This window comes from Typopeltis vanoorti, chromosome 10, assembly GCF_054136105.1.
Source record: "Typopeltis vanoorti isolate ZY-2024b chromosome 10, IOZ_Tvanoo_1.0, whole genome shotgun sequence".
NCBI classification, from domain to species: Eukaryota; Metazoa; Arthropoda; class Arachnida; order Uropygi; family Thelyphonidae; genus Typopeltis; species Typopeltis vanoorti.
In genome coordinates this window covers 130,501,169-130,525,596 of record NC_143558.1, presented here as the reverse complement: position 1 = coordinate 130,525,596, position 24,428 = coordinate 130,501,169, and the positions used below count along the sequence as shown (strand labels likewise).

At 38.3% G+C, this 24,428-nt stretch overlaps 1 protein-coding gene across 4 annotated transcripts in view; it reads right to left on the bottom strand.

Moving 5' to 3' along the window:
• Positions 1-24,428, bottom strand: part of LOC150102796 (synaptotagmin-1-like) — a 277,762-nt gene that overhangs the window by 161,288 nt on the left and 92,046 nt on the right. For all 4 annotated transcript variants that reach the window (XM_090398670.1, XM_090398669.1, XM_090398668.1 and 1 more), the window contains one exon: positions 14,427-14,594. In XM_090398670.1, the coding sequence (XP_090254796.1) occupies positions 14,427-14,594 (168 nt within the window). The remainder of the gene's footprint in view (positions 1-14,426; positions 14,595-24,428) is intronic.

Sequence of the window (24,428 nt, the reverse complement as noted above, 5' to 3'; positions counted from 1 at the left end):
AAGTTCTACAGAAAATCAGGGGAGAACCAGAGGTCATCCCTGGAAATTGTATAAAGAGGGTGTGAGTAGGGGAGTGAGAGGCAGGTTTTTTTGCATGCAGAGTTGTAAATGATTAGAATGCCTTGCCTGAGAGTGGTGTTTGCAAGGAGTTTGAATGTGTTCAAGGCATGGTATCATGCGCTGTGTGTGAGATAAAAGGGCCTCCCAGATGAGTCTTTAACTCCATGAGGTCTTGAGGTAATAATAATAATAATAATAATAACAGCCGTTAATGGCATCAATGAACAGAGTTAACTAAGGCTAGTTATTCAGGGAAGCCTGTATATGGAGACAAGGAACTGGCAATTTTGCCATGGCAATCACAGGTCTCTCAACCGGTTACCCCCCCTTTCCTCCCCACACCCATGTATAAGACGAACTTCAATTTTTGGTCTAAAAATTTTAGAAAAAAGTATCATCTTATACATGGAAAAATACAGTACTCTCTTTGCACTTATTGTGCTAATTTGCCAATATTAGCTGTCAATATCTTTCTTTGCACTCTATAGTCTATATGGTGGAGTTGAATCAAAAGAGAGGAAGCAGGATCCCAGTGATGTGGCATGTTTGTAGACTACTGCATACATTAATCATATCAGAAGCAATCTGAGGGACAATATCCAGTTATTTAATGCAGAATGACTTAAAGAGTCTGATAATATGAGCAATGTGATAATATTACCATTTTAGTGGCAAGGTGGTGGAAGCTATGTATGCACTTCAGACTGATAAAGACTACAAGATGGTATATTAAATTAATGGGATTGCATTGCAAGAAAATGAATAAGCTAGGGATTCTGGATAATTGTAGGAACCATATTGCAAAGGTGGGCAAAATTGCACCAAAACTACTTGAATTTTGAAAAACAGAATGAAGATAAAGAAGTTATTATCCCTCCCTATATGTGGGAATGGTGGACAGCATTCAGATTCAAGACCAAAATGTTGACAGATCCATGGAATTCTCTCTACAAAGACACAAAAAAAAGTATAAATTATAAAATTTCATTGACAGCCAAAAAGGGAGGATATAAAATTAACTTGTCATTCTGGCTGGACAAGTGGCTAGATTATTGATTCTCAACCAAAAGGCTGTGGTGTCAAATCCTGCAGTGGGCATGGATGTTTGTGAATGTCTTTGCGAGAGAGATGAATTTCATCTACTAGTGAAACCACTGCCCTGCTTTTTCAATGGAACTTTTGCATAAAGATGTTCAAGTTGGTAAGATGTTCTTATCAGATTAATGTTAAAGGTTTTTCGCAGAATGGTAGGAGATAGGGTAGAACAAGAAGTTTTTTTTTGCATGGAAAGTGATGAATGATTGGAATGCATTACCAAAGAATGTGGTGTCTGTAGGGAATTTGAATATATTTAAGCATTTTGGCTGTATAAAAAGTATCTTTTAAGAGATTTGCCTGTGTGCTTAAAAAGAAAGCTATTTAACATATGCATTATTCCAGTGTTTACGTATGGAAGTGAGACATGGGAGAATGACTGAAAAAGAGGAGGACAGGCTGTGTGTGTGGCCCAAAGAACCTTGGAGAGAAGAATCTACCATATAACAAAAAAAGGGAGATAGAATAAGAAATACTAGAATTACAGAGATAACTGGAGTACAGTAAGCGCCCCCCTTATGCATGGGGGAAACATTCCAAGACACCCGGCTGATACTGAAACCACAGATAGGACCGAACCCTATATATACTACATTCTTCCTATGATTAAATTTAATTTAAAGTTTAATTTATAAATTAGGCCCAGTAAGAGATTAACAACAATAACTAATAATAAAATAGAACAATTATAACAATATACTGTAATAAAAGTTAGCTGAATGTGAATGGAATATTAGCAACCTCAGCATATATTTTATTATTATTTATTTATTATTTTATGAAGTTGAGAACTTTCACCTTTTCACTTAAAAGGAAGCACTTTCTCTTTGGCATATCCAAATTGCCAGCATTACTACTCTTGCGTTTTTGGACCATTAGAACAGCACGCAATTTAAAACTTATGAATTGTTCATTTAATATTTATGAAATATTGAATGAAAAGATTTTTTCATTTAATATTTGCTGACAGCTACTAAGTGATTAATGGGTGGATAGCATATACGGTACAGCATGGATTCACTGAACAAAGAGGCAATTCACGTCCTGGGCAGGATGGCATGAGATTTCATCACGTTACTCAGAATGGCATGCAATTTAAAACTTATAAATAGTTTATTACTAAAAAAAAAAAAAAAAGAGCCATAAGGCTTCATTTCAGCAATGTACAATTACATAGGCAAAGTGGATACTAGATCCAATTATTTCAAAGCCGAATATTTGTACAATTAGGTTAACTTACAAAACTATAAAAGTTTTGTAAGTTAACCTGAGAGCTTATGAGAATACAATCCTGTACTACTTATTAGTGCAGTGCAAGTTAAGGCAACTCGGGGATGCCAAGGATTGTATTCTCATAAGCTCTCAGGTCAACTTACAAAACTTTCATAGTTTCTGCAAACATTCAGCTTTGAAATAATTTGGATGTAGTATCCACTTTGCCTATGTAAAATTATAAATTGTTGATTTCTGGAATTTTCCATTTAATATTTTCAGGTCAGGATTGACTGCAGATAACTGAAACCATGGAAAGCTACTAAAGCATGTAAATGGAGATGGACTGGTTATCTTAGTAGATTGCCTGTTGAAAGGTGGACAAAATTAAGCATAGAGTGGATATCAAGAAAAGGAAAGAGAAGCAGAGTTCACCAAAGAACAAGATGGAGGGATGATCTAATAAGACTTGACATGAGATGTTGGACAGTGGCTAAAGACAGAACTGAAAAGTTAAGGGGAAGCCCTATATCCAGCAGAGGATGGAAAGTGGCTAAAGAATAATAAGAAAGCACAGTATAGTGAGCTATATGACAGAAGTACCTCCCACGATGACTCTGACTCCATGTATGTCAGATATAATAATAATAAAATTAATTTCTTAGTCCATTCACACTGCCAATGTATTAGAGATTTACAACCTTTCATTAGTAATAATAACATAAAAAAGTTACTAAGGGGTTTAACTGTTTTTTGATTTCCAGGTGATGGAATTGGTTACCAGAAAATCAGTTGTCAGTGAGTTTAAGGAGAGGTGAAATGGACAGTGAATCAATAACAGTTAGCATGGACCCCCACCAGTTTTGTCTTTATGGAAATGAACTGGTAATAAAATAGTAATTTAACTACATTGAACTCTAATCTATAAATATTGCTAGTTGATTTGAGTTGATGAACTACTGATAATGAGCTGCCTGATGTGATTGCTTTGATGAGAACTATCACATCAGACTTATTTCTGATAACTCTGCTAAGCTTTGCATCATCAACAAACAGATGAAATATCTGTCTTCTCCCAAACTATTAATACTGAATAATGGTGAGAACATATGAACAAAGACCACCTGTGAGAGACAGAAAGACTCAAAGAGTGTATATTTATTATTTATTAACAATTTCCTTTAAACCTCTTTAATATCTTACAAGTTTATATCACATCTTCTCTTTTCCACCTATCAACTAAACTTTGCAACCCACACATCTTCAACTTATCCTGAGAGTAAACATACCAAAGACCTGTCACCAACTTGGTCAATCATCTCTGAATCCTCTCTGCCACCTTGTAATTCCCAAGAAACTCAGGTGACCAAATCTGTGCACAGTAGTCAAGATGCAGCCAAATCATAGTCTTGTAAGGAGAGATAACTTCCCTATCTTTACCTCTTAGAATCTTTATCAACATTCAAGCAATTCTTTGGACTATTTCACCAACTTTAATATTCTATCTGACCAACTCTCTGTCCACCATTATCCCTAAGTCCCTAGGCTCAATTTTTTGCAGTCCAGTAACCTAACATGATGCAACATCATCCACAATGCCAATTTATTTAAATGATCCTGCAGGATATCTATATCACCTTTATCAGTTATTGCCATCTCCAATTTTGCATCATCAGCAAACAATTCAATATCTCCCCTTAAATCTTTCCCTATATCACTGATAAATTAAAGATGCCAAGAAATTATATTCTCGGTTTCATCTTTTATCCAAGTGTAAGCAACTTCATGAATGGGCTGCTTGTATATAGAGGCTAATGACTTCACATCGATTGCCTAAGTATTTCATAATGCAAGACACATATCCTTATGTGTTATACCTGTTAACATCTCCAATCCAGATTATTTTAGTAGTAAGGTGTAACATCTTTTTATTACTTGTATATGGGAAATATATGACTTCTGCATTACTTCAACCTTGGTATCTTTTGTGGGTCTGGCTTCCACCTGATGAGACTTCAATAAATCTTACAATCATACACAAAGGTTTTAGTTTTTGTCTCTCCTGAAATAATGGTTCCAATTCCTCGAAGGGTGTGCAAACTCTAGGAATTGAAATTCCAGGATGTGAGAGAACTGACTAAGGTTTTTAAAAAGATAGTGGGGCTAGTAAGATTTATTCTTTCAGGCCATATAGCAGAGGAAAACATTTAATTATAGTTAAAGTTGTGGAAACAAGGGATAAACAATTAATGTCCCAACCCATTTATAGACTACATTTTACATTTACACAGCATACTATTAGATTTTGTGGCATGTTGTGCTTGTGGCATGCATGCATCATGGCAATTAGATATGTGGTAGGTGAGAGATCGGGGAGTGCACATATATATGTACTCATGCATTCCCCGATCTCTCTCTCTCTCACGTACCACATATCTAACTGCCATGATGCATGCATGCCACAAGCACCACACACACACACACATATATATGCAGAAAATGTAGAAGGGAAAAACTTTGTAATTTAGACATCAGTATAATGGACCCCAGCAGCATTACTTCAGAAACAGGTGAATACTGACTGAGATAGATGAGTAACATGATTGAGGGTGAGGATAACAAGCAGAATGTGAATAGAAAAATAAAAGTAGGGAGTATAGTAAGTTTGACACATCATGAAGTTTTCGAAGATGGTGTTAATTGAGAGGATGAAGGGTGAACAACAGATGCACTGAATGAAGAAGTGGAATGTCTCGGGAATGAGTTGAGAAGCATGAAAGAAGAGATTAGGTAATTGGAAACAATAAATGCAAAGCGAATCAGAGTAGGAGTGAGAAAGAGTTATGGGAGTGATAGAAAAGGAGAGAACAGGAGAACTAGTAAAAGAGAGGGAATGAGAGAAAAGCGAGACAGTGCAGGAACCAGGGATGGAAAAGAGATGACAGGAAAAGAGGTAAGTAGGGGAACAACAAGGCGAAAGTGTTAAAGGAGAGAGAAAGTGAGGGATGTAGGTGAGCAATAAAGAAACAGAGTAGTAAGCTGTAGAGCGCAAGTGAAAAAAATAACATAATTTGATGTAAATTGTACTGCGGAAAGGATACAAAGATGAATAACAAAGATGGTGTCGGAACTGTACAATGTTAGTTATGAGGTTCGGCAGAAGGAGTGTGGACTGCAGAGTTTGGTGGATAGAAGAAGGAGAGGTGATAGACTTTTAAACTGTTGAGAGGTGATTACAGGGTTGACACTGAGGAGTTCTTTCGCTTGGTTGAACAGCAGGGAGAAGTCATGACAAGGAGCCATCCCTGGAAGTTACAAAAGGAAACTATGAGAAAGAGGGTGAGGAGTGGTTTCTTTGCATGGAGGGTGGTTGAACCATGGAATGAATTGCCTGATGGAGTGATGAGAGCAAGAACAGTCAATGCGTTTAAGGAGTGGTATGATAGACTTCATGTTTCTTAGAAAAGACCTCCCGTGATGAGTCTTTTGACTCCATGGAGGCTGGAATAATAATAATAATTCACGTAAAACACTGGCTTGACATGCCATCCAGTCCCATTTTGTATTCATATTTTTCAATATGCTGAGTACCTTCTGTTCATCTACCTCAATTTTGACATGAATTTGTGATATCAGCAACTGCAAAATCTCCACCTGGATGATACAACTTTTGCAAAATGATCACTCAGCAACTCAACTATTTCTTTTGCTTCTTTCACTTTCCTACTATCAGCATTGATGAAAGTCATCCTTCCTAGTCATTTTTCCTCTTCCTTGCTATATAACAAAAAAAAAAAAAAACTCTTTTGGATTTACTTTGGCCTACTTAGATAATTTTCTCTCATAATCTGATTTGGCCTTCCTTTCTTACATTGTTAGTCACCTTTCTAGCTTGCACTTTATACTGCTCAAGAGTGCTGATCACTGTTTCTTTACATTTCCTTCACAGGGTTTTCTTTTTTCTTCTTTTTTTTTTTTTTTTGCAGCTCTTGCTTTATATCTCTACTCATCCACTTAATCCCCACTTGGTTCATGTTTCTAACCTTTGATATATGCAAATATATCAAATACTATTATTAATATTTTTACCCCAAGACTTCATTTAGTCAAAGACTCATCTGGGAGGTCCTTCTGTCACACACACACACACACACAGCTCATCATACCGTGCCTTGAACACACTCAAACTCCATGCAGACACCACACTCTCAGGCAAGGCATTCCAATCATTTACAACTCTGCATGGAAAAAACCTGCCCCTCATTCCCCTACTCACACCCTCTTTATACAGTTTCCAGGGATGACCTCTGGTTCGCCCCCGATCTCCCACTATTTTCTGTAGAACTTCTCCAGCATTGATCCTATAACAACCCCTTACCAACTTGTAGGTCTCTATCATATCTTCCCTCTTCCTCCTGTCCACCACTCTGCAAATTAAATCTTCTCAATCTTTCCTCATACTCGGCATTCCAGAGGTGAGAAACTACCTTAGTCGATCGCATTTGGACCCTTTCCAACATCTCTTTATTCTTCTGAAAACCACGTGACCAAATCTGGACACAATAGTCCATGTGTGGCCTAATCAAAGCCTTATACAACGGAACAAGAATCTCCCTACTTCTACACGTCAGTGTCCTCCGCATCATTCCCAGAAGCCTTTGTGTTATCTTCACAATTTTGGCTATGTGTCCCCTAAATTTCAGATCCTTATCCACTATCACCCCCAGATCTCTTATTTCCTCCACCTCCAACAATATATTCTCACCAAGCATAAATTCTGCATCCCATCTTTTTTTCCAAATTTTAAAACCTTACATTTTGCAACATTGAAAATGTAAGGTTTTAAATTTCTGTGCCCAATCACTCAATTTATTCAAATCTTCTTGTAAGACCACAACATCTTCACTACTCTTCATGGTTCGTATCAACTTTGCATCATCTGCAAACAACTGAATATCTCCATATAAATCTTCACCTATATCATTAATATACAAGTTAAACAGTAATGGCCCCAAAACAGACCCCTGTGTCACTTCACTAGTGACTTTCCTATTCATGGATATTGCTTCCCCATACACAACTTGTTGATACCTATCAGATAGCCAGTCTCCAATCCAATGCACTAATCTAATATCCAACCTAATCCGCTTTAGTTTGACTATCAATTTATCCTGAGGTACTCTATCAAAAGCCTTTGCGAAATATAAGTATATTACTGTGTATCCTTCTCCTCTGTCCAAGGAAGCAGTCACTTTATTGTAATAAGTAAGTAGATTATTAAAACATGACCTCCCTTTAGCAAATCCATGCTGTCCATCAAAGATAATACCATTGTTGTCAACCCAACTCTGGATCCGAGTTCTCACAAGCTTCTCCAATAACTTAACCAAAACACCTGACACACAGATAGGCCTATAGTTTGATGCTTGAGTTCAATCACCTCCTTTATGAAGTAGCACAATCTTGCCCTCCTTAGGGACTTGACCTAGTGCAAGACTCCTATTAAATAAAATATGTCAAGACAGGTGTCAACTCCCTGGCACATTCCTTCAAAATGGATGGTGATATATTATCAAGTCCCACAGCCTTATTAACATCTAGTTTACTCAACTCCTCATACATCTCTTGCTCACTTACAGTCAGTCTCTCCATGAACTAGCATTCATAAGATTGAAAGACCTTTATGAACTGCTCATTAAGTATCTCCACCACACATTCTGCAACAGCTGTCTTTATTCCATTTTCTCCTATCAATGTCATCCTTCCATAATCATTCTTTCTTTTGCTGACTACATATCAAAATAACTCCTTAGGATTCTTTTTGGCTTCATTAGCTAACTGCTGTTCATACCTCTCTTTAGCTACCCTCACCAACCAAGTCACCCTCCTTGCCTGGTCTTTGTAGACCTCATGGAATTGGTTATTTCCACTTCTCGTATGCTGCCTCCATAATGCCCTCTTTCTCTGTATTGCATGCTTAATCTCTTTATTCATCCATCGCACCCTTGGAATACGTTTAGACATTGCATCTACTAGATAGTTTTTTAAAATCCCCCAACCTGCATTGATCTCTTTTCCAGCTAACTTCATTCCATGCTACACCTGCAAGCTGTCTCCTGAGCTCTTCATAATCACTTCCCCCCCCCCCCCTTGTAGTTCCACATATACCCTTTTCTCACAGAGGTCCTCACACTGTTGGCAACCACCCAGGTAATCACCTCATGGTCACTCTCACCAATTGGTGGATGATTTGACACCTCATTTATAATTACATCCTCTGATGAGATGACCCAATCCAAGACCCTCAATTCTTGCATGCCCTCTGTTACATACTGTCCGAGGTAGTTATCCTTCAAAAACTCAGGAAACTCATTTTCTCTACTTCCAGTTGCTATCTCATCATTCCAGTCTATATTGCCATAATTAAAATCACCCATAATGATCACCCTTTTCTTATTTGCTTGACTAATTTGATTATACATTTCATTATCACCACCATCCACATTACCTGGTCTATAACAACATCCAACCAAGTATTTGATTCCATTCACCTCTATCTCACACCATACTGCCTCAAAACCACTGGCACTATTTTCCTCTTGCATCTCTACTTTGTATGGACATAACTCTTTTTCTATCATCAATAGCACTTCCTCCTCCCTTTTTACCCCTTCTATCCTCACAAAACACATCATACCCTTCCATCTCTATTCTTGTCAGGATGTCGTCCTCTTCCAACCATGTCTCACTTATTCCAACAATCTTTGGGTGAACAGATGCAATTAATGCAACAATTTCATCTGCCTTGTTTCTTATACTACTAGCATTTGTATACAAACACAACAGCTCATTTCTGGATCGACAGCTAGTTCCACTAATACCACTCACTCGATGTGATCTCTCCATGCTTGACTGGGGCCATTTCCCTTTCTGCTTCTTCATTTTAGAACTCCCTTCAATTGTAACCATTTGCCCCTGATCCCAGGTCATCCCATTCCTTTCCTGTCTACATATGCTCTCATCTCTTCTCAGAGCATCCACCTTTCTCATGCTGTGTACCCCTGTCCACCTTGAGCCTCCCCATTTCCCTGCTCCTCTTGCACACCCATTCTCTCATTTTCTATACTCATATCACTCACTTCCTCATTCATAACCACCTCTTCAATCTCTCCTATCTTACTCTCCTGCTCTTCCACATCACTTCCTGCTTGATTTGAAGTGACTCACACCATAACCACTCAAATGCAGTCCATCGCTCCTATACAGTTCACTTCTTCCTTCAAACTCATTCCAAATATTAACAAACTGTACTTCCATCTCCTCACACATTTCAGCCAGCATATCATTCATATTCCTTGCTCTCTGCCTTATCTCGCCACAGTCATACCTAGGCAACACGCTGACTACCCTTCCTGTCACACTATTCTCTTTTATCCTTCTAAGCAGCCTCCCGACATCCATTCTGACTTGCTCTTTTTCCTCTGTCAAATCATTTGTGCTGATTAAAACCATCAACTCCTTTGCTTGCTCTCTCTTTATATCCAATGCCTCAATCACTCTACTAATTTTACTGCCTGGAAAACATACCTTGTGCATCCAGCACACTTTTAATAATGGGGTCGCCATATAATGCCACACACTTATCTTTTGTTAACTCTTTTGTGCCATCATGATTAGTTTTAATAGTTTTTACCCGAATTTTCTAATTTCATTCCGCATCCATTTCATCTCTTTCAATCCAATACTCTTCTCTCCTGACCACTTTCTATGCATTACTGATATTCCTTCCTTGTAGTTTCTCAAGTCATGGCACTGCTCCAAGTTCTCTGCTAAGTCTGTCATAATTATTATTATTGATTTGATTCATTCTCTCTCACTTTACTCACTTCTCTACCTTCCAGCAGCAGTTTCTCCAAGTGACTCACACCATAATCACTCAAATGCAGTCCATTGCTCCCATACAGTTCACTTCTTCCTTCAAACTCATTCCAAACATTAACAAACTGTACTTCCATCTCCTCACAGCTTTATATAGTCAACTCTTTCCTGACAGAGACCACATGTTTAGCAACTTTCCAGAACAAGACTGTATGGTCACGCTCCATAGTTGGAAGCACCTTCTCATGTTCTTACGAGATCGAGCATTCCCAAACCCTTGGACCCGTCTGTGACATGTTGTTTTAGGTAATTATCTTTTAGCAACTGTATAAATTCCACTTCCATCTTGCCATGTCCTCTTTTCTCCCTGCAATTTATGCTCCCATAGTTGAAGTTACCCACATTAATTGCTCGGCATGCACTCCTGCTAATCTGCTGATGCACAACATCTACATCCTTCTGTGAACCTCCTAGTCTATAGCAGCAACCAACAATATATTTTGTCCTATTGGCCTCTATCTCACATCAGATAGCCTTAAATGAACAACCATCTCTGCCAAACCTAAAATCCTCTAACTTCCCATTTTGTGCTGCAGTTTTTCAGCTATCATCAGCAATACCCCCACTTCCTGTCCTATCCTCCCTGAAAATTCAATATGCTTTACATTCTATCCCTGTAACTATATCATTTTCTGTCAACCAGGTCTCACTATAAAGTTGTCTATAATTTTGGCTAAGTTGAGCTGTCCAGTGCCAAAAATTTATCTCCCTTATTTCTGATACTTCTAGCATTCATGTACTGGAATTTTATGGATTTGTGTCAAAGAAAGTACAGAAAGCAAAGAATCTTTGATAACTGTTAGGAAATTGAAGTTCAGGGGACATATTGCAAAGGTGATAGAGAGAAACTCTGACAAACCAAGACATACAAGTGATAATATCACTGTATTTAAACCTTGGTCATATCTTATCTAAATAATGCAACCACATTTCATATCTTGAGAATAATAGTTGATCAGTCTGGTGAATTTCTTTTTATGTCTTTACTGTTTGTGGATCATGAAAAATATCCGATTCATTTATAGAAAATTATGTATGGCTTGCACATCAAGATAAAAAAAATGTGACACAGGAAATATACATCATAAAATAGCATTATACTAAATTCCAGTGCTATGGGTTGTGCGATGGATATCTGGTACAATCTTTCCAGCTATATCTAAAGTAAGACAAGGAATTTGATTATCCATACTATTGCTTTGCATGGATAGGCTTGTGTGTTCATCACATGTGTTGAATTGGATTTAAACGGTATTGATGCAAACACAGATTGATAAGAAAATAACTATTTTTTAACTTAAAAGCTAATATTTTGCTGGTATTATATCCAGCATCTTCAGAGCACACAAACAAAGTTTGTTACAAATGAGAGACAACCACAATATGGTGTAACAGTGGGGATAGTATATGTAATTGCAGCGTGCAACACAAGACTAAAGTCCTAATGAGGCGCCACCTAAGTTAAAAAAAAGAAAAGAAAAAGAAAAACTAGTCCAAAGTTTTGAAAAAAATAAAATAAAAATAAATAAATATTAATTTGGTCTTAGGATGACTGTCTCCCAAATCTTTGGTAGATTTATACAGCCATACTTAAGGTTTGGAGTATGTTTTAAGGCTTCTGTTGATTCCAGGAACAACCTCTCTGACTTGTAGAAGCTTCTGTGCAGTACTTTTGTTTTTTCCAATTGATCCTGTGTGCCAGGGTATCCAAAGCATGGTCTGTCAGACCCGACTTGCCATAGCGAAAGTGTCGGATATATTTTTTGCGTTCACTGAGGCGGATGTCCACAGTTCTTCCTGTCTGTTCATAGTAGGCTCGATGACATGAACAGGGCACTTCATAGACTCCTGGATGTGATTAAGGAGTAAATCTGTCCTTAGGTGAACAGATGAGAGTTGCCAATTTCACATAAGGTTTTAACATTTGTTGGTGTTTGTTAAACACCCTAGATATCTTTTCAGATGTGCCCTTAATGTATGGAATAGTGATAGTTTTGTTGTAGTCTTCTGTGGTAGATAGTGGGGAAGATTTCTGGATATCACTTACTATTTTATCTATCTTATGGGGATTATAGTCATTGGTTAGGAAGGTGTGACGCAGGTGAGAAAGTTCAGCAATGAGAGCAATGTCATTGGAACAGATTGCTCTAGCTCTATGGGTTAGTGTTTTTAGGATACCATATTGTTGAGAAGGGTGATGGTGTGAATGTTTGTATAAATATCTCCCTATATGTGTGGGTTTTCTATAAACCGAAAATGATAAGGAACCTTCTGAAAGACGTGTGATCGAGGAAGGGCAGGCAGTCATTGGCTTCTAGTTCCATTGTAAAGTGGATTTTAGGGTGCTGGCTATTTAGATGCACTAAAAATATTTTTTGTAAATATTAATAAATTAATATTTATTTATTTTTATTTTATTTTTTCAAAACTTTCACATAATATACTATTTTTTCAAAACTTTGGACTACTGTTTTTTTTTAATTTATTTTTTTTAACTTAGATGGCCTCATTATGACTTTAGTCCTGTGTTGCACACTGCAATTACCCACTGTTACACCGGATTGTAGTTGTCTCGCATTTGTAACAAACTTTGTTTGTGTGCTCTGAAGATGCTGGATATAATACCAGCAAAATATTAAGTTAATAAATAGTTGTTTTATCAATCTGTATTTGCATCAATACCATTTAAATCCAATTCATACTATTGCTTGTTCCTTATTATTCACTCTAATGCTAGTTCATGTTTTAAAATAAGCAAAAGTTATATATATCAGAAGAATATTGCAGAAAAATAATGGAATTTCACAAAAATAAAATAAAATAAAACCGGGTGATTCAGATTGAGCTAGCAGACATACATCCACACAAAGACATAAAAATCTAAAATAAACTAAGTACATTCCAAAAAGAATCAATATGCATTTTTTAATACAAATTTAGCCAATGAAATGTAATGGCATTTAATGGAAAACACAATATACCCAGTAAAATCAAAAAGAAAAAAATTATCTCACATTTTACATAATTTTGTAGTATTTTAATCAGTAGTTGTGATGCTGATATGATATTTTATCCATAATGGAGTTTCAGTATTTTATTTGTAGACATAGCTGTTAACAGATCACACCTTAGTTTTCCAGAAGGTGACTAGGGAATGGAAAGAGGACAAAAAACTTCCATTTCATAAAGGAGGCTCCAAGACAGATCCAGCAAATTAAAGGAATCTGGGAAAGCCAAGTAGGTAACACTTTCTGATATGCCTGTAGTTTGAATCCATCAGTGGAATGGGTGTTTGTAAATACCATTATGTGATAGATGCCCTTCATTTTTTTGAAGTCAGCCTATATCCCCTTGTTTACTGAAGATCAGAGAGAACTTGGAAAAATATGTTATTGTTCTCTACAGCAGGATTTTCAATGATCTCTCTTATCCACAGTACTGCCCACAGTACTAAAGCATAGTGGATTTTAAACCTTTTATGGGTGAGGAGTTTTATATGGGTTTTATTGGATGAATTCTTTGCTAAACCATACATATAGAGAAAATTCTCCATAACTTCTCAACAAGTTTGCCTGTTGTGATAACATTGTATGCAATAGGTTTATTTTAATGACTCTAAGTGTAGAAAACTCTCATTTTCATAGTGTAAGAAATTCGGTCTAAATTAGAAATTTCTCTGCAACATTTTTTTTTTTCCATTGAGAAAGTTGTGAGAGGCAAAACTTTCTCAAATGACCTGCAAATGCTTTCATCATATAGGTATCATATTCATCTGCCCTTTGATGGATATTTCTAAATGAATTAAAAAATATCAGATTATAAATATGTATACATAATTATTGTTATTATCAGAGTAACTCATTGGATCTTATAACTCATCATTGAAGGATTCATACCAGCCATTACTCACACAGTGCCTCTCCTTAAACTTGATCACTCGCAAGACACTCTCAACCACACTAGTAACCCATGCATTTAGTTCTTACACAACTGTCCAAACAAAAATCAATTATATCCTTGCTGATTACACTCTTACACAACTTTCAGCACACCTTGTTTTCTCTAGGTTAGCCAATAAAGTAATATTATCATTACAGATAAATGAAGTGATCAACAAATACCTTAAAATTAAACGTCTCATTGAAAATGGGATTAAGAGTTTTTCGGTGAACTTTAGTTTCATACTTCTTCTTCTTGTCTGGCAAAAAATAGACCTTGACATACGGATCTGAGGTCCCTGACATATCCATTCCTGGTAGATCCTCAGCTTGTATGATTGTTACTGCTAACTAATGAGAGAAGGAAAACAAGGAGTAAGTAAATATTTTATCTATTCTAGGAATATTTTAAATTTCCTTTTGATTAATTCTAATAACTGGCTTTATAAATTATTATTATTACCCAAGACCCCATGGAGTCAAAGACTCATCTAGGAGTTCCTTTTGCCACACACACACACACGCACACACACACACACACACACACACACACACGCACACACACACACACACACACACAGCTAATCATACTCTGCCTTAAAACACACTCAAATTCTATGCAGATGCCACACTCTCAGGCGAGGCATTCCAATCATTCACAACTCTGCATGTGCAAAATTTGCTTCTCACTCCCCTGCTCACAACCTCCTTATACAGCTTTGAGGGATGGCCTTTGGTTCTCCCCTAATCTCCCACTGTTTTCTGTAGAACCTTTCCAACATTAATCCTACAACAACACCCATTACTAACTTGTATGTCTCTATCATATCTCCCACTCTTCCTCATATCTAATAGACTGTAAATTGCATCTTCTCAACCTTTCCTTGTATTCGACATTCCAGAGATCAGAAACTAGTTTAGTCAGTTGCCTCTGGACACCTCTTCCAGGTGACCAAATCTGTGCACATTAGTCCATGTGTCCTAATCAAAGCCTTATACAATGGAACAAGAATCTCCCTCCTACAAGTCAGTGTCCTCCACATCATTCCCATTAGTCTTTGTGTTGTCCTCACAGTTCTGGCAATGTGTCCCCTAAATTTCAGATCCTTATCCACTATCACCCCAAGATCTCTTATTTCCTCCACCTCCAACAATATATCCCTACCAAGAATAAATTCTACATTCCATCTTTGTTTCCCAAATTTTAAAACCTTACATTTTGCATCATTGAACTTGCATCCCCTTCCCATTCACTCAATTTATTCAAGTCTTCTTGTAATGCCACAACACTCTTCATAGTTCGTCTCTACTCTTCATAGTTCGTCCCAACTTTGCATCATCTGCAAACAACTGAATATCCCCATCCAAATCTTCACCAATATAATAACTATACAAGTTAAACAGTAATGGCCCTAAATCAGGCCACTGAGGTACACCACTAGTGACTTTCCTCTTCTGGGATATTGCCCCCCCATACACAACTTGCTGATACCTATCAGATAGCCAGCCTCTGATCCAATGCACTAATCAAATATCCAACTGCATCTGCTCTAGTTTGACTACAACTTATCATGCGGTAATCTATCAAAAGAATTTGCAAAATGTAAGTATACTACTGTGTATTCCTTTCCTCTGTCAAAGGAAGCCATCACCTTATAATAAGTAAGTAGATTTCTAAAACATTACCTCCCTTTAGCAAATCAATCCACGCTGTCCATCAAAGATAATACTGTTGTTTTCAACACAATTCTGAATCCTAGTTCTCGCCAGCTTCTTCAAAAACTTAACCACAACACCTGACACATAGATAGGCCTATTAATCTGATGCTTGAGTTCTATCACCTTCCTTATGAAGTGGCACAATCTTGCCCTGCTTCCACTCCTTTGGAACATGACCCAGTGCAAGACTTATATTAAAAAATATGTCAAGGCAGATGTCAACTCCCTGGCACATTCCTCCAGAATACATGGTGATATATTATCAAGTCCCACAGCCTTATTAACATCAAGTTTGCTCAACTCCTGCTCACTTATAGTCAGACTCTCCTCCCCATAATCAACTGCTCTCAATCTCTCCATGAAGTCATATTCACAAGAATTATTATTATTACCCATGACCCCATGGAGTCAAAGACTCATCTAGGAGGTCCTTTTATCAAACACACAGCTTGTTATACTGTGCTTTAAACACACTCAAATTCTCTGCTGACACCATACTCTCAGGCAAGGCATTCAAATCATTCACAACTCTATAGAATCAGCCTCAGCCCTAAGAAACTCTCCAAACCTCAACAAATTTGGTTGTATGCGACTGCCCCAAATTTGGGAGGACCTTCAGCCCAACGGCCAAGAACACCTACTTAGCCCGCTAGAGGCCACCATCAGGACTTTTAGGAGAACAGCTTTCATCTCTTCATTCTCAGTTACTGTGTTGTATTGCCTACGTGCACGTGCCTTTTTTATAAGTTCCTTTTGAAAATGGCAACGTGATATTGCCGAAATATCGGAAATATTTATTAAAGTGTAATTTAATTTATATTCCTATCTATGTTGTTCAATTCCTTAAGAGATTTAGTAATGCATAACCAACGTATGAGCCTGTCTACGAGAATCAGCATTGACAACTCTGCATGAAAAAAAAACCTGATTCTCACCATCCTACTCACACCCTCCTTATAAAGCTTCCAGGGATGACCTCTGGTTCTCCCCCCCCCCCCCCCCGATCTCCCACTATTTTCTGTAGACCCTCTCCAGCATTGATCCTATAACAACCCCTCAATAACTTGTAGGTCTGTATCATCTCCTCTCCTCCTCCTCCTGTGCATCAGGCTCTGCAAGTTGCATATTCTCAATCTTTCCTCATACTCTACATTCCAGAGGTCAGAAACTACCTTAGTGAGTTGCCTCTGGACCCTCTCCAACATCTCTTGATCCTTCTGAAAAACCAGGTGACCAAATATGGGAACAATAGTCAATGTCTAGCCTAATCAAAGCCTCATACAATGGAACAAGAATCTCCCTACTTCTACAAGTCAGTGTCCTCTGCATCATTCCCAGAAGCCTTTGTGTTGTCTTCACAATTTTGGCTATGTGTCCCCTAAATTTCAGATCCTTATCCACTATCACCTCCAGATCTCTTATTTTCTCTACCTCCGACAATATATCCTCACCAAGCATAAATTCTGCATCCCATTTTTGTTTTCCAAATTTTAAAACTTTACATTTTGCAACATTGAACTCACATTCCCAATCACTCAATTTATTTAAGTCTTCTTGTAAGGCCACAACATCATCTCTACTCTTCATGGTTTGTCCCAACTTTGGATCATCTACACACAACTGAATATCTCCATCCAAATCTTCACCAATATCATTAATATACACAGCAATGTAAGACGTTTATGAACTGCTCATCAAGTATCTCCACTACATCGTCTGCAGCAGTTGTCCTTGTACCATTTTATCCAATCAATGTTATCCTTCCATAATTATTCTTTTTTTTTTTTTTTTGCTCGCTACATATCGAAAGAATTTTTGGATATGATTAGCATATCCAAAAATTATTCAATAAAAATAAATTATTCAATATAAAATAAATCACCCGCCTTGTCTGGACTTTGTAATCCTCATAGAATTAGTTATTACCACTTCTCTTGTGCTGCCTCCATTGCATGCTTAATCTCTTCATTCGTCCATTTCACACCTACCTTATTTAACCTTCTGACCCTCTAAATATATTTATATATTGCTTCTACTAGATAGTTCATGAATATCCCCCGAGCTGCACTGATCTCTTTTCCAGCTAACTCTTCATTTCCATGCTATACCTGCAAGCAGTCTCCTGAGCTCTTCATAATCGCCACCCTTGTAGTTTCACATATACCCTTTTCTCACAAAGGTCCTCACACTGCTGGCAACCACCCAGGTAATCATTTCATGGTCACTCTCATCAACTGGACTGTGATTGGACACCTCATTTATAATTACATCCTCTGATGAGATTGTTCATGTTATATTGTCAAAATATAATTCAGAAAATATCTGAACAGAAAACTACTACATTTGAATTTTACTATTTAGAAAGTAAGAACTCAAATAATACATATGAAAGAAAATACATTAAGTCTGTTTTGTATTCCTACAAATACCATATCTTACTCTATAGGAACTTATTTGACTTCTCTGCCAAAATCTGAGGACTAATACACATTCAAGGGCTAGTTCTCTCCTCCTCCAGGAAAAGGCAGAATTGTTTGCACTTGTTATTGCTAAAATCCTTTCCAAAATGAATTTTCAGAGAACAGCTAAGATCACTTTGCAAAGTCTAGCCATTTCCTGTATCCAACTCATTGTCACTTTATTACAAAAAAGTTAGCAAATTACTAAGGCAAGATCTACCTCCTTCACAAAACCATATTATCCCTTACAGAGTATCATATTCATATCCACCCAGTCCTGAATTGTCTTTTGCCAATTCTCCAATACTTTAACAATCACTCCTGAAATGATGACTGGCCTAGCATTTGCTACTTCTGTCTTGTAGCCTCTTTTATGCAGTGGGACTATTTTTCCCCTCTTTCCACTCCATTGGTACCTTCCCAGTACTAAGATTTAAATTAAACTGCTTGGTCAGAAGAGCTGATAATTCACTTGCATTCTCGTAATACATGGGCCAATATCCATCTAATCCCATGGCTGTGTTTGTATTGAGGTTGTGCAATATTTTAAGCACCTCCATTTCTTCAACCTCTGTGTTCCCATCAGTCATTGCCACATCTGCCATTGCAACAGTGCCACCTAGTGGTACACACACGTGCTAAATGATTACTCATAATTCAACTATTTGATTTGCTTCTGCTGTCTCCCCACCATCAGCACGTTTTATAAAGTCATCCTTCCATAGTCATTCCTACTTTTACTTGCAACAAAGTGAAAGAACTCTTTAGGATTTTTTTGCCATCATCAACTAGCTTTCTCTCAAAATTAGCTTTGGCATTCCATACCATACAGGTCATCCTTCTTGCCTGTGCTTTGTACTGTTCATGGCATGCTGTTCATCTTTTTCTTTATATTCCCACCACAACTTTGTCTACAACTTCTGCTTATTGATGCTATTCGTCCATCTAACTCCTAGCTGATTTACTCTTCTTTTATTTATCTGATCACTTGATGATAATTTTACTAAATCAGTTTTGGAACCATCTTGATGCAAATGAATATTTTTCCCTCTCTGAGAATCACCAGAGAACTGATATTTAATTAAATTACCTGGTTCAAAGTTACCATCACTGTCAATTCCCCAGTGCATTCTTGCAATACCTGAGTTGATATATACCATCTAACCCAAGCTGTATTCACATCCAGGTTATGTAATATCCTTCGACTCTTTATTAGCATCATACCTCAATGGAGTCAGAAACTCATCACAGGAGGTCCACACTATCACAGACAAAGCTCCTCAAACTTTGCCTTAGACTCATTCAATGTGTCTGTATTCAAAACACACTCAGACAATGCATTCCACTCACCAACCAATCTCCAGGCAAAGAAACTTCTCATTCCTTTGCTCACTTTATCCTTATACAGTTTCTAGGGATGGCCTCTTGTTCTATCTCCCACCCCCATTCTATGAAAAGTTTCTTCTATATTAACCTGACCAACTTATATTTCTCAATTATATCTGCCCCTTCTTCTTCCTACTCATGAGGCTTTGCAAATTGTATTCTTTCAATCTGTCTTCATACTCCACATTCCAAAGCCCACTGACCACCTTTGTGAATCTCCTCTGGAACTTTTCTGACATAACTTCATAACCAGGTGACCAAATCTGTGCACAATAATTCATATGAGGCCTGATCAGGGCCCTATACAACGGAATCATAACCTCTTTATTTCTGCACATCAGTGTCCTCTGCATCATAGTGATTATCTGATGTGATGACTTTACAACTTGCACATTGTGGTCCTTGAATTTCAGGTCCTTGTCCACCACTACTCCCAGATCTCTCATCTCCTCTACCTCCTTTAAAGTTTTCCACCAAGTGTATACTTTGCATCTCATCATTGCTTACCAAATTTCAAAACCTTACACTTTGCAACATTGAATTGACAGTTCTACTTACCTGCTCATTTGGCGAAAGGCGCACAGCTGTTTGTCTGTTAACTCAATTCATTCACACCAGTGGTTCGAAACCACAAGACCTGCATACGGCCAATGAGTACATTTTTGTCTCGGGAATTACATATGTGGCTTGTTAAAGAGAGTGGGAGCATATGTGCGCAAAATGCAGGCAGTTGGAGGAAATAAGTACATTAGATATATCGATATCCGACTTTGTTGCTCCAGGAACGGGGAATGAATGTAGGAAGACAAGTAGTGTGATAGGAGAGAATGAGAAAATAATAGTTGATAGTGTGGAAGGTGTGAGTGACTGTGAAAGTTTAGGAGATGGTTTTGTTTGGGAGAGTGAATTTAGATTAAGAGCGACTGACCTGCAGAGGGAGATAGATGAGTTGAAAGAGGAGGTGGAATGTCTTGTGAATGAGAGCAGAAGTATGAAAGATAAGATTAGGAGAATGGAAGAGATAAATGCAAGGCGAATCAGAGTAAGAGAGAGAGAGAATTTAGGGAGTATGAGTGAGAGGTATGGGGGTGCTAGAAGAGGAGAGAATGGAAACAGTAGAAGAGAGGGAATGAGAGAGAGGTATGGAAATGCTAGCAGACGAGAGAATGGAAACAGTAGGAGAGACGGAATGAGAGAGAGAGATATGGGAATGCTAGAAGATGAGAGGATGGAAACAGTAGTAGGAGAGACAGAATGAGAGAGGGATATGGAAGTGCTAGAAGTGGAGAAAATGGAAACAGTAGGAGAGAGGGAATGAGAGAGATGTATGGGAGTGCTAGAAGAGGAGAGAATGGAAACAGTAGAAGAGAGAGGTATGGGAATGAAAGAAGAGGAGAGAATGGAAACAATAGGAGCGAGGGAATGGTAAGGTATAATGTATGGCGACTCAATGATCCGTGGCGTTCAAGATAGGATGCGTGAGGAGTGTTTGCCAGGAGGAACAATAGAAAGGGTGGCTATGGCAATTAAGAGAGGTGAAAGGGTGGATGAGATGATTGCGATGGTAGGAATGAATGACTTGAGTGGTAATGTAAGTCGGGCAGCGAGAGATATGAGATTTTTGCTTGAGACTGTACGGAAGAAGACAGAGAGAGGAAAAATAGTGTGCGTGTTGCCTAGGTATGATAATGATGAGCTGAGCAGAAGAGCAGTGATATTGAATGGCATAATAGTGAGAATGTGTGACAAGAGAGGACTGGTATATGTGGATGCTTGGAGTGCGTTTGAGGAAAGAGAGGAATTGTATGCGAGAGACCGTTTACATTTGAATGAGGAAGGACGTAGGCATCTGGAGAGATTGCTGTGTCCCAGGGAGGATGATAGCAGGGGTGGCCTATTGTGGGAATGGATACTTGGGAGAAGGGAGACAATGTCAGGTAACACTGAGCCTGTGGAGTCTAGAAGGGATAATGCTAGGTATAGAAACAATGGCATTTATATGCTTTATACTAATGCCAGGAGTATCCGGAATAAGGGAGAGGAATTGGTGGCGCAAATAGCATCAGCCTGGCCAAAAATTATTGCGATCACTGAGACGTGGTTGACAGAAGGGGATATAACAACAGGAATAGAAGTCGCTCGGTATAGCATTTTTCGTCAGGATAGGAGGGGAAAGCGTGGTGGTGGGGTACTGCTTATGATAAGTGGTGACCTATGTCCTCTAAGAGTGGAGAATTTGAAAGGAAGTGAGACAAATGATTTTGAGAGCATATGGTGTGAGGTAGAGGTAGGCAAGACAGGATATTTAGTGGCGTGTTGCTACAGACCCAGGAGCACAGAGGATGGGGACCAGGAGATGTTTAGACAGCTAAGTTTGGCAAGTGCAAGAAGAATGATTGTTATGGGAGATTTTAACTTCAGTAGTATAAATTGGAGAGAGGAAGATGCATGTAGCAATAGGGGAATGGAATTTCTAAAATTCTTGAGGGACAAATGTCTTAGGCAACATGTAACAGAGGGAACAAGAGGTTCAAAAGTTTTGGATTTGGTTATAGCATCAGAATAGTTGATAATAACTGAGTTAACATCTCTCCCACCAGTTGGAGAGAGTGACCATATGGTATTGACTTGGAAAATGAATAGACATGCAGGAGTATCAAAGAGACGGGAACTTATGTGGAATTATAAGGCAGGTGATTATAATAGTCTTAGACGTCAACTTCGGGAAGTTTCATGGAGAGAGGAATTGGAAGGCCGGGATATCATTAGTGCGTGGGAAATTGTGAAAGAATACTTGTTATCAGCAATGGTAAGTTGTATACCACGAGTGAAGAAGAGGACGCAATTTGGAGTAAAGTGGATGACAAACAATATTAAACAGGAATTGCATGCGAAAAAGAGGCTATGGAAGAGATATAAGGAAACAGGTGAAGAGATGCATGAGGAATATAAGACACAGGCCAGAAGAGTTACTACTGTGGTAAGGAAAGCGAAACTGGAATATGAGAGGAGATTGGCCCTAAGATCCAAACAAAATCCTAGGGAATTTTTAAATATGTGGCCAGTAGGAGGAGAAATGACTGTGGAAGAACGATATTGTGGGATAAAAATGGGAATAGAGTGACTGATGCAGAGGACATAGTGGAATTGTTCAATGACCACTTTATTGGAGTATTTCATCCTAGAGGAGTCAGTTTTAATGCTAGAGGGATAGGACTGGTTCAAGATCTGGAGGTACAGGAGGAGAGTGTGTTTCAGATACTGAGTACCCTGGATGTCAGTAAAGCTGTGGGACTGGATGGTATTTCACCACGAGTTTTGAGAGAATGTGCTAGGGAATTGACAGTACCTTTAACATGGCTTTTCAATGAAAGTCTGGCTTTGGCAAAGGTGCCCAAGGAATGAAAGGAAGGTAAGATAGTGCCATTGCATAAGGGTGGTAACAGACTGGAAGTGTCTAATTATAGGCCAGTCTGTGTGTCATCAGTAGTTGTTAAGATCTTGGAGAAAGTGGTGAGGGACCGTATACAGCATTGGGCAGATGAGGGTAATGTTATCTGTGAGAATCAACATGGATTTGTGAAAGGACGCTCTTGTTTTAGCAATATGTTAGCCTTTTATAATAAAGTTACAAGAACATTAGATGAGGGAAAGGCATATACTGCAATTTTCTTAGACTTGGCGAAGGCATTTGACAGGGTGCCACATGATAAGCTGATATTTAAGTTGCAGCACATGGGTCTGGATGTCAGATTGGTCAACTGGATTCAGGATTGGCTGTCTGATAGGTATCAAAGAGTTGTGTATGGTGAAGCAGTTTCCAGGAGGCAGAGGGTTACAAGTGGGGTCCCACAGGGCTCAGTACTAGGACCTATATTGTTTAACCTTTATATCAATGACATAGCCAGTGGATTGCAGGGGGATATTCAGTTGTTTCCGGATGATGCGAAGCTGGGAAGGATTATTAGTAATAGTGCAGATGTGGTAGCCCTGCAAGAGGATTTAAATAAGCTAGATAGATGGGCAAATGAATGGGGATGTCAGTTTAATGCAGCAAAATGTAAGGTCTTGAGGTTTGGGAAACATCGATGGGATGCTGCATACTCTATGGGAGGAGTTATACTGGAGGAAGTAGGGGAGACAAGAGATCTGGGGTTGATGATTGATAGAAACCTGAAGTTTAGGGGACATATTGCAAAGGTGGTGAAGGTAACACAGAGGATTGCTGCTATTATGAGAAGGACACTGACCTGCAGAGATAAGAGGGTTATCATTCCATTGTATAAGTCTCTGATCAGACCACACTTGGACTATTGTTCTCAGATTTGGTCCCCAGGATTTGAAGGGGATAAATTAACTGTGGAAAGGATACAAAGACGAATGACAAAGATGGTTTCAGGACTGTACAAGGATAGTTATGAGGATCGGCTGAGAGAATGTGGACTGCAGAGTGTGGTGGATATAAGAAGGAGAGGTGATATGATTGAGACTTTTAAACTGTTGAGAGGTGGTTACAGGGTTGACACTGGGGAGTTCTTTCGCTTGGTTGAACAGCGGGAAGGAGTGATGACAAGAGGCCATCCCTGGAAGTTACGAAAGGAAACTGTGAGCAAGAGGGTAA